The sequence below is a fragment of the Pungitius pungitius genome, chromosome 18, assembly GCF_949316345.1.
Source record: "Pungitius pungitius chromosome 18, fPunPun2.1, whole genome shotgun sequence".
Lineage (NCBI taxonomy): Eukaryota > Metazoa > Chordata > Actinopteri > Perciformes > Gasterosteidae > Pungitius > Pungitius pungitius.
The window spans coordinates 7,529,955-7,544,207 of record NC_084917.1 but is presented as its reverse complement, the minus strand read 5'-3'; the positions used below and the strand labels follow the sequence as shown (position 1 = coordinate 7,544,207).

Below are 14,253 nucleotides of genomic sequence, written 5' to 3'. Positions count from 1 at the left end.
CAAAAAAGTAAAAAAGACAAAAACAGTGATACCTTCACAATGCTCCTTTTCTTTTATAAAATATTTTAAATTTTAATTTTAGTTAGTTAACACTAACTAAAAGCAGCAAATTCTCACTTGTGCCTTAGAATTGAAACTAAGTAATTACAGCGGTCACATAATCGTAGCCGTTGTGTCTTCGACATTCCGTGAATGCAGCGCGGAAGGAGGAACTTCAAAAGAAAAAAATCGCTTCTAAGTGGGCGGGGCGTGAGAGCACCTACAAGTTATAAGTTTTCGGGTACGTTGACGCCTTTACCCTTTTTGACGGGCTCCGCGTGGATAATTTGTCTTCGGGACAGGTGAGATGCTATTCAGGTGTTGTCAGTCACGTTTCTTAAAATGTTCTGTGTTACTCGAGCCCGGCCACAGTCTGCAGGGTGTGTCCGTGAACCTCATGCCAACTCAACTGTACAGCGGCCAAGTGCTTCGCTTTTCGCTTCCGGAATCACGTTAAAGCGACTCTTTCTGAGGCTTGTACTACTTTTCACCTCAGCTATCGTGAAAATCAATAGTGTACGTTTTGCGTTTACGATTTAGGGGAAATACATTTAATTTTCAATAACTTTGGAAGCAGTTCGTTGGTAACGCCGTTAACTACCCTTTCTTACTACAGCGCAACATCCAATGAGCTTGCTGACGTCATTAAATAAAATATCAAATAAATATCCAGTATACCTTTCCCAGGTGTGACGTTGACGTGTGACCTTCAAGCCCTGGTACACACCCACAATGTACACATTGGGGTGATTAAAGAGTTCACCCGTTGAGCTCACACACATTTTGTCTGCTCAGAGTAACACATATGTTGTTCACACATGTTGTGTGTGTGTGTGTGTGTGCACGCACGCACGCAGGCGTGTGTAAGAGTCCTGTATTTACATCACACACCTCTCAGGGGTTGTTGTTGACCCACACACAGACACACATGTTTAATTAGTTTATTAATGAGTGTGAAACATCTCTATGGTTGCTCTCAGTGGAGTAATTACATGTGTGTCCGAACAAACAACAGCTAAATGAGACACAAGAGACCAGGACTCAATGTGTGTAACGGAAACCCTCTCCAAGATGATGAACCGCATGCAATATTGATCAGAGGGTAACGAGGGTCACATAAAAATAACACCTGACGCTGCAGTGAAGTAGTTATTATGTAGTAGTTGTTATAAACGGATTATTGCCCGAGTCACACAACTAACATGATGCAATTATTCCTTTGCAGCTTTCTGCACCTCCAGTTTGAAAAATCCTCAATCTTCTTACAATGGCAGCGGTAAGTCCGTCCCACAGCTGATGTTCCCCCTGTAGCTAGACCTAACTCTAAATCATGTAGGTTTTCAATTGGTTCAAATTTAGATTTTTTTTCTTGATGTTACATTTAATACTACCGTGCATTCCTATGTCATTGTCAGAATTTGGTCAATACGAAAAGTCATAAAGAAGTGTAGAAAAAAATAATATATATATATATATATATATATATATATATATATATATATACACACACATGATTGAGACTAAAATTGACCGTACCAGCATTTTTTCAAATGATAGACACCACACTCACCTTTCCGCACAGCAAAGGTCAAACATCAAAGTGAAACCGACAATAAGCAGACATATTTATGAAATGGAATGAAAGCCTCATGTCCATTTCATTTCTGTTTAATAAAAAACTAATCTTTGTCTATTCTGATCAGATTGGAAAGCGTGGAGCGGTGACTGAGGCGGCCGGTTTTAATGCAGAGGCAGATGTCCAGAAACTTCGAGAAGCCATGAAGGGAGCCGGTGAGAGATCCAGAAACCAGCGATTGCTAAAGATGTGTTGAGCCTCTTGTCTCTAAACGATCAAAGTGTAGTTACTCTTTTCTTCGGTCTCTCTCCTCCTCTCTGGGAAAGTTTGCTAACTTATAGCTGCGATAGCAACACCCTGAATTTAGTTTTCAGACCTTCCCGGTTCTGGCAGAGCATGTTTTTTCTGGCTCGCATAATCACCGTCGCCTGACTCCAGTTTGAGGGTCATTGAAAGCAGATGGTTTCTATGCTGGTGCAAACAAACAACTGTGTGTTAGAATCATTTGGGTTGCAGCGCTGGCGTCCTTCACGTCGGGGCTGAACTCCTGTCCTCTGAGAATGGGAATGTATTTTCACTGAGGAGGAATATTGTCGGAGGTTATTAGATTCTGTGTATTATTTCCTGCAGGCACTAATGAGGAGGCCATCACCGAGGTCCTGGCACACCGTACCATCGCCCAGAGGCAGCTCATCAAAGAGGCCTACAAACAATCAGTGGGGAAGGTGAGAGATTTGACCGAGCTGTGCTCAAGGCAGCGGAAAAAGGTTTCTCTGTGACGGCGCTTTTCAACATCAGTCGACCTGAGCCAAGCACAGAAACCTGCAGCTTGTGCGCCAGAGGCTGTTAAAAAGCTGCCTTGATGGAGACCATTGGAATCAGCAGTGGATGTGTCCCCTTCCGTCCTCCTATTCCATTGTTTGTGTTCGGTCTGTTACTTCAGGCTGCTGATCATGAGCAAGTTAACCATTAACCGAAAAGGAGAAATAAATACCCTCTGTAAACAAAGACCTGGATAGAGACAGCTTTGTCTTCTGAAGGAAAGGGAAATCATCCATATCATTAAAAAAACAAATGGTACAGAGAACCAACAGAGGCATGCTTCAATTTGCCTTTTCTCTATGATTATATGGATCAATATATGAACTATGAAGGGAAGTCGGATGTTTATTGTATTGACAGGAAATAATAAACGGCAATAAACCATTAACAGGATACAATAAAGTTGAGTTTAACAGAGGAACCGTGTGGAACTACAGAAAAAAACAGCAAATATTGTTGGAGGAATCCTAGCAGGCAGAAGGAGTGAGTCATGCTGCACATGACGACGCCCACATGTGGTCGCACACAGGCGAGCCGTGTGGACAGTTTCATTAAGCCGGCTCCAGGAACCGCACCCTCTAGTGGAGTCACGGGGCCTGCTGCCGGACCCGAACATCCCGCCGCGGCTCACTTATTTCAAATGTGAAGACGGGTTCAGGCTGAAGTACTTGGAGTCTCTGGCAGTCTGTTCTTTTTCCCCCCCCCCCGTCAACCCGTTTGCTCCCCGTCCTCCTGCAGGACCTGGCCAACGATCTGTCCTCCGAGCTGAGCGGCAACTTCAGGAGCGTCGTCCTCGGTCTGCTGATGCTGCCGCCCGTGTACGACGCCTACGAGCTGAAATTTGCGATGAAGGTGAGGAGTTTAGGATCCTACACTCTGTCTGAATCTTTCGAGTGGTCAACAATTCCCATGAAAAAGCCAAAGCCCGTCATGAATTCCTCCTCCAGCACGTATCATCGGAGCATCGTCCCAGGCCTGATTTATCTTTTTTCTCTGTGCCGAAGTTATGAAACTCATCCATCAGACGCACGGTGGCACTGAGTGACCGTCACAATGAACCTGGACATTGTGATTTATGCTCATCAATCATTCTCATTTAGTCAGTCTTAGATACACGTTTCTTCTGCCATGACAACTCGTCAGTGCATCAAAAGTACATCTATCCGCAGCGGAAAGTAGTCCGTAACAAACGCACAATTAAAGCTAAAAACTACAATTTTTAAGTAATTACTAAGACTTCTGTGTGCATTGGTGACTTGTCATTGGTGCTTGTGCTCATGGAGTAACTAACCTGTGTCAAAATCCGCTCATCGTCAGGGGGCTGGAACTGAAGAGGCCTGTCTGATTGATATTCTGGCTTCGAGGACAAATGCTGAAATACAAACTATCAATATGGTCTACAAGAAAGGTAAGTGTGTCTCTTCTGTGGACACAATGTGTGACATGAGGTGCATCTCTTTGACTGTCGCTGCCTATGGGTTGTGAATGACATTCAATATCGAGTATCAGTGACTGAGCCGCTGTGCGATGACCTCCGTTATTAGAAAACAGTGCATGCTTTCAATTATTCATAAAAGCCATCGCTGCTCCCTATGTGGCAGTTTATTGTTTGCGTGATTGTTCTTGTGTGGTTGCAATGACAGCAGCCTGCCAGTATTGTCAAAGCGCTTTTAGATGTCTTTCATTGAGTGTAAATACATTTTTTGTGTTATTTGTACATACGTTATACGAGCGCAGTCTTGTGTATTTAGATCACACACCAATTAATATTAATGAAACTGTTTTCAGTTGTTAAATATTTCATTCCCAAACCTCATTGGTTTACCATAGGAAACCATATTGCATGATGTGTGCCGCTGTGTCAGTTTGTGTTGATTTTTTATCTCCTTAGAATTTAACTAATATTGGTTTGCAGGAGTTATATCATAAATCTCTTTTCATGGCAGAATATGAAAAAACCTTGGAAGACGCTGTGTGTGGAGACACTTCAGGAATGTTCCAGAGGGTTTTGGTCTCTTTGCTGACGGTGAGCAAACCCCAAACGTCTGCTGTCAACACTTTAATGGCACATCAGATCTGAAAGGGAGAAATCCTATAAATTATAATTGCAATTTGGTCTTTAAGAGACCGTAAGCCTTCACTTCCCGGCTGTAAAGTATTTCATCAGAAATATTTCCTTTCAAATTATTTTGCAGGGGTAAACTGACCTTGAACATTTCACTCAGAAGTTGAGGAGGAGGACGCGACAGTCGCTTTAGCGTCATAAAGACTATATTCCAACGTTGCGCAATCCTACACCGGTTTTCTGTTAACGCTGCAGTGTTTTCTGCATTGCAGGCCGGCCGCGATGAAAGCGACAAAGTGGACGAGGCCCAGGCCATTCTCGATGCCAAGGCAAGAGTCCAGCTGCCTCAGATGAACGGGCGCGTTTGGATTATGACGCCCAGGTTTTCTAACGTTGCATGATGTGATTTACAGGACATCTACGAGGCCGGGGAGGCTCGATGGGGCACGGACGAGGTGAAATTCCTCACCGTGCTTTGCGTGAGAAACGAAAAGCATCTGCTACGAGGTATCACAAACATCACGTGAATGTCCACATTCATCGAATCCTTGTGTTAAGGGAAAATAAACCATTCACTTAAACCTGCAAAAGAGGTCGTGTGATGTCATGATCGTCCTCTTCTTCCTTCAGTGTTCCAGGAGTATCAGAAGATTTCTGGGCGAGACATCGAGGAGAGCATTAAGAGGGAGATGTCTGGCAATCTGGAGGACGTCTTCCTGGCCATAGGTTGGTTTCTGAGGACGTGCTCCATCAGACCATTTAAAGAGAGAGACAGAGACACAGCGCTTCCACCACTGACTTTAATGTATTCATGTGCTGGGATTTGTGTTTCTTTACAGTGAAGTGCATAAAGAACAAGCCTGCCTTCTTTGCAGAGCGATTATACAAATCAATGAAGGTAAATATTTCGTGCTTCTGATGGAGCTACAACACTGAAATACTGAAAGTCTCCACACAAAGTCTAACGATAAACGTATCCATCCTTGAACCTTTTTTGTCTCTCGTCAGGGACTCGGCACCACGGACAGCGTGCTCATCAGAATAATGGTCGCCAGGGCAGAGATTGATATGTTGGACATCAAGGCGCAGTTCCTGAAGATGTACGGCAAAACTCTGTACTCCTTCATCAAGGTGAGGCTGAAGCAGTCACAGACTTTGTCAGTTTGAACTTTTAACACTGATTTACTCATCTTTTTTCTCACTGTGTAGGGCGACACGTCTGGTGACTACCGCAAAATTCTGCTGGTGCTGTGTGGAGGAGAGTAAAAAAAAAAACCCCATCAGAACGACTCCCAGCTCACATTGTGAGCTGATTCTTCTTTTTACTTTATTTTACTTTTCCTACTTCTATGGCCTTCAGATTTCACTGATTGGACATGCCTTGTTTTACTGTTTAAGCAGTATTATCAATTAAACCAAAGACCAGTGACCTTTTACACGTCTGTTTTTGTTATTGACTGGGCGTTATGGGTTAATCAATGGCATTAGAGCAATTCTTTGCTTCTCACATCTCTAAGAACATAAAAGATTGAACGGGCTCTCAGCTCACCGTCTTGTTACAGCGGAACATTTTCAATCACTGTCCAGTCAGTGAAGTGCATTTGTTTAATTGGTTGCAATTACTCATTTGTTGAGTCAGCCCTTTGTCATTTCACTCAATTACATTAACAGGATGTTGGCTTGATTTGGGAGGCAGTAAAATGTGTTCCAATCAAGTTAAAGAGAGCGTCCCATAGCTCGGACCAACTTACAGTCCTCGATCCCAGAGGAATAAGCCTGGGAAATACTCTGCTGTGGGTTCACTCGAGGAGACCACTAGGTGGAACCAGAATAACTCTACGAGGTTTGCCCGAAGCTTCATTTACTCGCTTCAACGCGCTCAGATGTGTTTTGAAGGCAAACTCATTCATGTTGTTCAGGCTATTCATTCTACACAAAGAGTTTGTATTTTCATTGTGTACAACAAACGACCTCAAACTAAATCCCTTAAAAGAATAAACAATCAGACAAACCTTGTCCTCCAATTATTCTTGATAACATTGTGAAGACCGGGTCACACCTGGAAGTATTTAATTTTATGTGTATGACAACCTGTTTAAAAAAACTAATTATGAGCTAGAGGGCGTGCAGGAAATTGTTTGAATGTAGAATCTCCCACGCAGGTGTGATAAACAAGAGCAAAGTGTTTACAGCAAAATAACCATCATAAATGAAGGTATTCACTGAGCACGATGACACAAGATGTTTTATATCCACTTTCACAGGAATATAAATAACTTTGAAAAAGCCTAATTAGGATGATTCTGCAAATATTACCATGGTAACCGAAATAACTGCAACAGCAAATCCCATAATGCTTACGGAGTATTTGACCCTGACATGTGTGGGCGGTAATATGGGATATAACGGAAGATAATTATCATCATGCCAAAAGAGAATAGTTCAAGACCACAGCTGCTGTGAAAGTGTTGCTTCAACGTTCCCTCGGGACGGAAAGTTTCATCATGAAACACTTTGTCCATTTGAATCTGTAGACATCTCTCATAATATATATATATATCATCTCTCACATATAGACATCTCCTAACTCTCCTAGTGTAGATAATCAGCTGTGTATGTGCTTACACTTTTTACATTATATTAAATGTGTGAGAGTTGAAGAGCGGTTATCACCATCGCAAAGATACATTATGTATAATTTGCATTAAAACGTCCTCTTGATACAAGGCAATCCAGTTGGACACCAGTGTCAACTACAACCGCAATAGAAAAATAGGAGGTTTTCCAAAATAATGTTTCTCTTTGCCCCTTCAGACAAGCAATTTAATCACACCATTTCAGACGGTTTCTTTTTAATTGCCGACAGAAAGCAACGGAACTGAGTTCATGTCCTTTTAATTTAATTAGCAGTAAAACTGAAAACATCCGAAGGCCGTCTGGGCTGTCTGCCGGATAGCGCAGAAAACTCAGGTAGTAAAATGCGTGACACGGTCTAACCATCCATCAAGGCAAGGCGCTGTGCAGAAGAAACACCAGCGAGACGACGCCAGAGGACGGGCCTTTGTTCAAATCACGGGGGACAGCAGACAGGGTGGGTGGAGGGAGTCACTTAAAACCACAGCACTCCACAAAGTGATGGGGGGGGGGGAAATGCATTTGCATTGAATGAACATAAAAAGACAATTCTGTTTCCTCACATTAAGTCAAAATCACTACCGCTGGAGGAGCAACGATATTGAAAAGCGGGCATTGACCTTCCCTCAATGACGGCAGGGGCGGCTGCAAAGGTGAATACCAAGAAAAAAAAGAAGAGGAAATGGAAATTGGTTGTCGGCAGGGATTGTTGAAAACATGTGGTCGATGAACGCCTTAACGCATAAACGCCTAAACGCAATGTCCTTGAGTGCGGTTGTCCGTGTGATGTTCAGGGTCCTGAGGTCAGCGCACGGTGCATCAGGCTTCATGTTGGTGAGCAACATGACAAACAAGCCATTTTCATGTTTTTTTGGAGAAATGAACTGCTATGGTGCTGCTCAATGGGTCTAATTCAGCATTCATTCACTCTGTAGGACTCCACGACTGTTGATTCGATTACATTGTACTCACTACAAGTCAAAATTAAGAGGATTTTGCTTAGTGTTTTTCATTTCTTGGAAACACTTTGAGACAAACTTGCATCAAAGTCATTCTCTTTTTTTTAAATAGACTTGTGTGTTGATGGTGGAGACTAAGGGGCTCCTGGCAGCAGGTGGTCCATCTCCTTGACTACAGATCACACCGCGCTGGACGTAATAGCATTGACACATCAACATAGTTTAGCATCTTTTGACAGTTTTTTCTTTTTTTCCCACTCATGCTACTTAATTCCATCTGGCATACTTTTTCTGTTGGGAAGGATTGCAATGATGTAGATAAACATGTCTTTTCCCTCCAAAGGTAATGCTGTCCAAAATATTGTTAAGAGAAATGTCCAAAGCTTTGATCATTTTGTGACTTTGGAAAGAAAAGGTTGTATCCCTTTATTTCTCTAAGTGTCTCACTGATGAATGAATGCTGTCACAAGAACAGGCAAGCAGCAGAGGCACATCCGCCTTCTGACTTCCAAAATTAATTATCCGTCTGTAGCCAAAAGGTCATTCTAATGATTTGGATTAAATGTCTACTTCCGACTCTGCTACATGGTACCATATATAGATATTTCACTGTGAATCCCAATGCACTTCAAAACTGCAAATCCAAGGAAGGCATGTTTAGTATGACAAATGTGTTTTCATTCACTGAGATTAAAATAAATTATATCTATGAATAGCAAGGACAAACATTAAAATTGTAACATTTTTGGTAACCTTTAAATTTACATATAATGTTTTACAAATGCCAAAACTTGTATTAGAAAATCTAAACAATGAGACTTCCCACTTTAATCAGCTGCGTCCATAATCAATAAGCGAATCTCAACTAATGGAAGGTAAACGCAGTGTTAAATCCAAACTTTACTGGCTATGCATCCATGAATGAATGGCCGAGCGATAGCCGGCCTCAGATAGAGACCTGCACATGTGAACAGATCAATAAACACCGTCACTGTGATCTGACCACGAACTAATCAGTTCAAGATCAAACATCATCGTCGAGTCCAACCCACACAGGAACCTGGTTGGGTCTCCGCCATCTAATTGGCTTTGTGTCATTTCCACAGATCTCTCTCTCTCTCTCTCTCTCTCTCTCTCTCTCTCTATTCATGCTTCCCCCTCTCGCTCTTTTATGAAAACGATAGCTCTTCGGCTCACTCACTGAGAACAAGCGCACAAGAAAGGAAGGTCCATACTCACGCAGCGAAGTTACCTCTACAATAACAAACACCAACTCAGGTGAGTTACCGTGTGATATTCTTTATCTTATATTCTTATTCTGTTTTTTTTCATGTGTTTTTTACTACTAGAAAATGGAAGAAACGGAAAACATAAATTGCATTAATGAATATATATGGTATGTTTGTAGCAATAATACACGTTATGTTCATGTAATCCTATTCAAATGTCAAGTCACTGTGCTTGTGTTTGCTTTTAATTTGGACAAAGCTTCTATGGGTTATTATGTAAAGGAAATGTATATATTCACACACCCTGGGTGGTGCAAATGTGTTTCAAAAATGCCCTTTTCTCGCTTTTCTAATACATGTGTATGGAGACATACAGTATGTGAGCTTTGTTCTAGCTCGACTTCCATGAAAAATCCAGACCATGCAAATAACGTGTGGGATGAATATCAGTAAAGCTTAGACTGTCGTATTCATGTGATGTGAAGCATTAAGACGCTGTTAACGTGAACACATCTATCCAAGAAATAGAACTGGGGGGAAAACAAATATGTTGTTGGTATTATTACCTTTACTATTTTGTTTCTGCACTGTAACATCCAAGTTGATAACATGGTGTGTCATCCGAATTGAATGTTGTACATGTTATCATTCTGGAGGAAAGTCAATGTGTGGACTGTAATCCACAAGGTGAATTTAATGATTTCCCTTCATTTTACAAATGACCCATTGACATGCAGTTGTAGGGAATTAGCTGTTAGCGGGTTCTGAGCCTTGCTCAAGGGCGTATCAGTACAGCCCAGGAGGGGAGCTTGCACCTCGACCTGCTGCGCGCAGGACAGAAACTGCACTCATTTTAAAATGAAAGTGCTGATTTGGTTCGTGAAGATTATTATTTGGGTTTTCATTTTTGCAGTATGATATTTTGTAGTGGATTTAAAGCATATTTGTTCTGCTGATGAATAGCAGTGGTCCGTCTGTGAGATGTAGACGGCGAAGTCAGCATCATTTATGCAGGGAGGACATTCTCTACAAAGAGACGATAGATGATCAGAAAAATCCCAACAAAAGACTCAAAATCCTTTCTGTGTTATTTTGATCAACAAATTGTAGTTTTACTTTAGTAATCTGATTCACAGGGTGCACACAAAGCACAATGACTTTGATTAGACTAAATCCAGTTTTAAATGTGGTCATATCCAAAAATGTATTTTTAAATAAAGCTAAAAGAAAGAAAAAGGCATTGACAATGTAAGGTTTAAAAAGCATTACTTCACTTGTTATTTGGACGTTGCATTGTAGACTTTGCATCAGCCAGCTGACGTTGGCTTCAACATATTGTTAAAAAGGGGATTTTCCACTTAAACATCTAGAAATCTCATGCCAAAGGGAATGTTATGTCACAGTTTCACCTCCCCCTAATCATCCCTCTTAGTCAATCTCTGATTATTCACTGTGGCGATAATAACACAACGGTCTTGAACAAGTGTTTTTTCCTGAAATATACAAAGGGGTCTTCAGTGGCCTCTCAGACGCACGCCTGTGACATTTCGCATTAGTACATTTGAGCAGAAGATGAACAACGTTGTGCGTTTACATGCCTTCTTGATTATACCCCCTTAACAACAACGTGTCCTTTGCCTCTGTGAGATTGTCTCGGTAAAATGCTTGTTTTCCCAGCCTTGTAAATGCCATGAACAGAATGTCCTTTGCGATCACAATGTGTTTTTGCGCACGTATCCTCGGCTTGAATACACCATTTTTGACATTTGGGGAGATTGTTTTGCAATGACAGCTGCCGGTGACGGCGTGTTTTTGTTGGACCGTGCAGGTCCCCGGGCCGACAGACCCGCCTTCCGCCGCCATGGAGGGCAATCGCAGCGGCTTCGCTGAGCCGGTGTCAGGAGAGCAGGCGGGGGGGCGCGTCTACGAGGTGGCGGTGGCGCAGAACGGCTCCGCCAACCGCACCTCGCAGTTTGCAGACGTGGCCCTGCTGCAGACGTTCAGGGCCCTCATCATCCCGTGCTACGTGCTGGTGGTGGTGGTGGGCGTCTTCGGGAACTACCTGCTCCTCTACGTCATTTGTCGAACGCGCAAAATGCACAACGTCACCAACTTTTTCATCGGGAACCTGGCCTTCTCTGACATGCTCATGTGCGTGACCTGCGTGCCGTTCACCCTCGCCTACGCCTTCAACCCCCGCGGCTGGGTGTTTGGCCGCCCGATGTGCTACCTGGTGTTCCTCGTCCAGCCAGTCACGGTCTACGTGTCGGTCTTCACGCTCACTGCTATTGCTGTGGACAGGTGGGTGGCTCTCTCTCTCTCTCTCTCTCTCTCTGCACAGCGGGAATGACGCCCCTGAGATCAACAAGTGACATTTTTAATTATCTTTCAAGACACTATTTTTTCCGGATTGTTCTTTTAAATTGTCTTCAATTTATATTCAAATTAGAAAGCAAATAATGCATTTAAAAAAGGTGGAGATCAGATTGCTCTTCTTGTAACACATCTTTAACATGAAGTCTATTACGCTAAACAAATAAATGACTATAAGAGCTGCGATACATCCTCTGAAATAACACCTATCAATAATCAGATTTTTGTTTGCTCACATAATAATGACATTACAAACTTGAATTATTTTTTTAATTATAAATTGAGCCCATCATAAATAATTATACTGCTGCATGAGTCAAGTTTTCAGTTATGTCTCATCTTGTCTGATGAAATGATTTGTGAACTCGTGAACAACCAAATGTTAAACTATTCAGGCTGCTCGCAGCAGCATGTGACTGATGGGCAAAGAACAAAATCCAATTATCCCGCTCTACACTTTGTGCACAAAGAGAATAATGTGCTGCACAGACATGTACCCGGTGGACACCGAGCTCCAACGACTCTCTGCGGCTCACTGACGATTCAAACGGCTGCAGAAAAGCTTCCTCCTGAGTTGCTGCCCTCGAGTGGTTCATTTATCTCCTTTGAGCAGAGCCGAGAGCGGCAACCCTGAAAAGCAGGCTCCCGCATTAGCTTTTATTAGTGGCGCTTTATCATGTACACTTCTCCTCTCTTAAGAGTGTCTAAGGGCAATGGTTCTCCTCTTTTGCGTATTGTTCTGTGCGGGTCAAATTTGAATAATGATGAAGGTCACTATCAATATCATTATCGTACAGTTTTGCTTTTGAAAAGGTAAATTCAATTTCTCTTTCCTCTGATTTTCTTCTAAACTCCATCCATCGCGCATCACATTACGACCAGACACACGTTCATTAAACACCGGTGTCGTGGCCTTATCACGAAGCAATTGTGTTTCTCCGTTGCAGGTATTACGCAACAGTTCATCTCATGAAGAAGCGCACCTCCGTGGCGACGTGCGCCTCCGTCCTCACCGGCATCTGGCTGCTGTCCTGCGGGCTGGTTGCTCCGGCGATCGCCCACACGTACCACGTGGAGTTCAGAGAAGAAGGCTTCACCATCTGTGAGGAGTTCTGGCTGGGCCGAGAGAAGGAGAGGCGCGCGTACGCGTACAGCACCCTGCTGGTTACGTACGTCCTGCCGCTGTCGGCGCTGTTCGTCTCGTACCTCTGTATCACCGTGAAGCTGAAGAAGTGCGTCGCGCCGGGCCTCAGGACACGAGACCAGGCGGGAGCGCAACAGGCGCGCAAGAGAAAGATCTTTCGCCTGGTGGCGCTCTTGGTGACCGCCTTCGCGGTGTGTTGGCTTCCCATTCACGTGTTCAACGTGCTGCGAGACATAGACATCCACCTCATTAACAAGCGCTACTTTCTACTCATCCAACTGCTGTGCCACCTGTGCGCCATGAGCTCCTCCTGCTGCAACCCGTTCCTTTACGCGTGGCTACACGACCGCTTCCGCATCGAGTTGCGGAAGATGTTCAAGTGTCCCGGTCGCATCGGAGTGCGCGCGAATCACTGCGCCGACAACGGGGTGCTGTAATCACCCGGCGAGGACAATCCGTGGACGTTATTTTAGTGCAATTAAGCGGAGATGGTGCATATATGGCGCTTTGGACCCTTTGGCATCCAGTGAAATCCACGGAAACGTTCGTGGACATCCAACCGTTTGGGTAAATGTTAGAGTGGGAAGGCCATCTGTTGGCTCTCGGGGGAGAGGTCAATCTTTTGGGCATCACGAAGGTGTTCAGGCCATTTAGATATTGGATATGAAATTAAAAAGTCCTCTGCTGACAATGCCTTTAGAAATATTTTATTGCGATCCAGCCATCAGATATGATGGCTGGATCGGTCCACATTACTCTGCTTGGGATCCTTGAGAGGGGCCCTTTGGCTAGTAAAATTCAAATGAAGGGTCACTATAGCAACATTATGACTTATCCTTTGGACACAATTCATTTCAACAGTAGGCTTCATGAGAAGCATGTTCATTTGTTAGATAAAACAAACAGCCAAAAAGAAACCTGTTCACGACATATTAGTAGATAAGTTAACGATTATAAGCGGTGCAAATAAAAATGAGAACGCTGTAGACATGTCCGTGCTTATCTCAATCTATAAATTGTACACATATGCTGCACACGGGACTTGCATGTAGTGACCAAACATTATTGATGCAGAAGAGATGAGCTCTTTCCTTGCTTCCTTTCTTGCAGATCAGTTTCCGATCAATGATGGAAAAAAAGCTATACAGTAATGCATGTTGAACAAAGTGCAGCGGTATTGGACACGACCACACAATGAGTCTGTCGGTGTGTGTGGAAATGGTCTCTGCAGACGTGACTGCTGTCAGAACTAATCCTTTCTGTGGAATAAATTACATTTATTAGCGTGTCCCCCTGGGCATTCATTTGCTTCAAGCCTGTATGAATACGCACCTTGACATTACAATTCATTCAATTCTTCGTGATGGCAGTGTATAATAGCTGTAAAAAAAAAAAAAAGGAAAACCTTGTGT

General features: G+C 43.2%; 2 protein-coding genes across 3 annotated transcripts; both read left to right on the top strand.

The window, feature by feature from the left end:
• The first annotated feature begins 194 nt into the window (after positions 1 to 194).
• anxa4 (annexin A4) lies at positions 195 to 5,938 on the top strand. 2 transcript variants are annotated; one of them, XM_037484640.2, is made up of 13 exons: positions 195 to 341; positions 1,265 to 1,315; positions 1,743 to 1,830; positions 2,246 to 2,340; positions 3,176 to 3,289; positions 3,755 to 3,845; positions 4,384 to 4,463; positions 4,775 to 4,831; positions 4,916 to 5,009; positions 5,133 to 5,228; positions 5,342 to 5,400; positions 5,511 to 5,633; positions 5,712 to 5,938. In XM_037484640.2, the coding sequence occupies exons 2-13, from the start codon at positions 1,307 to 1,309 to the stop codon at positions 5,766 to 5,768; spliced, it is 963 nt and encodes a 320-aa protein (XP_037340537.1). In that variant the 5' UTR covers positions 195 to 341; positions 1,265 to 1,306; the 3' UTR covers positions 5,769 to 5,938. The 2 variants fall into 2 exon arrangements, with proteins under 2 accessions (XP_037340537.1, XP_037340538.1); XM_037484641.2 differs by having other exon boundaries at positions 256 to 280.
• Positions 5,939 to 10,507: 4,569 nt separating this feature from the next.
• LOC119226479 (prolactin-releasing peptide receptor-like) lies at positions 10,508 to 13,471 on the top strand. Its single transcript, XM_037484501.2, has 2 exons — positions 10,508 to 11,625; positions 12,645 to 13,471. Exons 1-2 carry the CDS (start codon positions 11,186 to 11,188, stop codon positions 13,276 to 13,278), a joined length of 1,074 nt encoding a protein of 357 aa, XP_037340398.2. The 5' UTR covers positions 10,508 to 11,185; the 3' UTR covers positions 13,279 to 13,471.
• Positions 13,472 to 14,253: the final 782 nt, after the last annotated feature.

Bases quoted from the DNA above. Each gene is read 5' to 3' on its own strand.
- anxa4 (XM_037484640.2), top strand. The intron at 1,831-2,245 runs GTGAGAGATCCA...TATTTCCTGCAG, and splicing joins AGAAGCCATGAAGGGAGCCG to GCACTAATGAGGAGGCCATC. The intron at 3,290-3,754 runs GTGAGGAGTTTA...GCTCATCGTCAG, and splicing joins AGCTGAAATTTGCGATGAAG to GGGGCTGGAACTGAAGAGGC.
- LOC119226479 (XM_037484501.2), top strand. From the start codon at position 11,186: ATGGAGGGCAATCGCAGCGGCTTCGCTGAGCCGGTGTCAGGAGAGCAG. The intron at 11,626-12,644 runs GTGGGTGGCTCT...TCTCCGTTGCAG, and splicing joins ACTGCTATTGCTGTGGACAG to GTATTACGCAACAGTTCATC.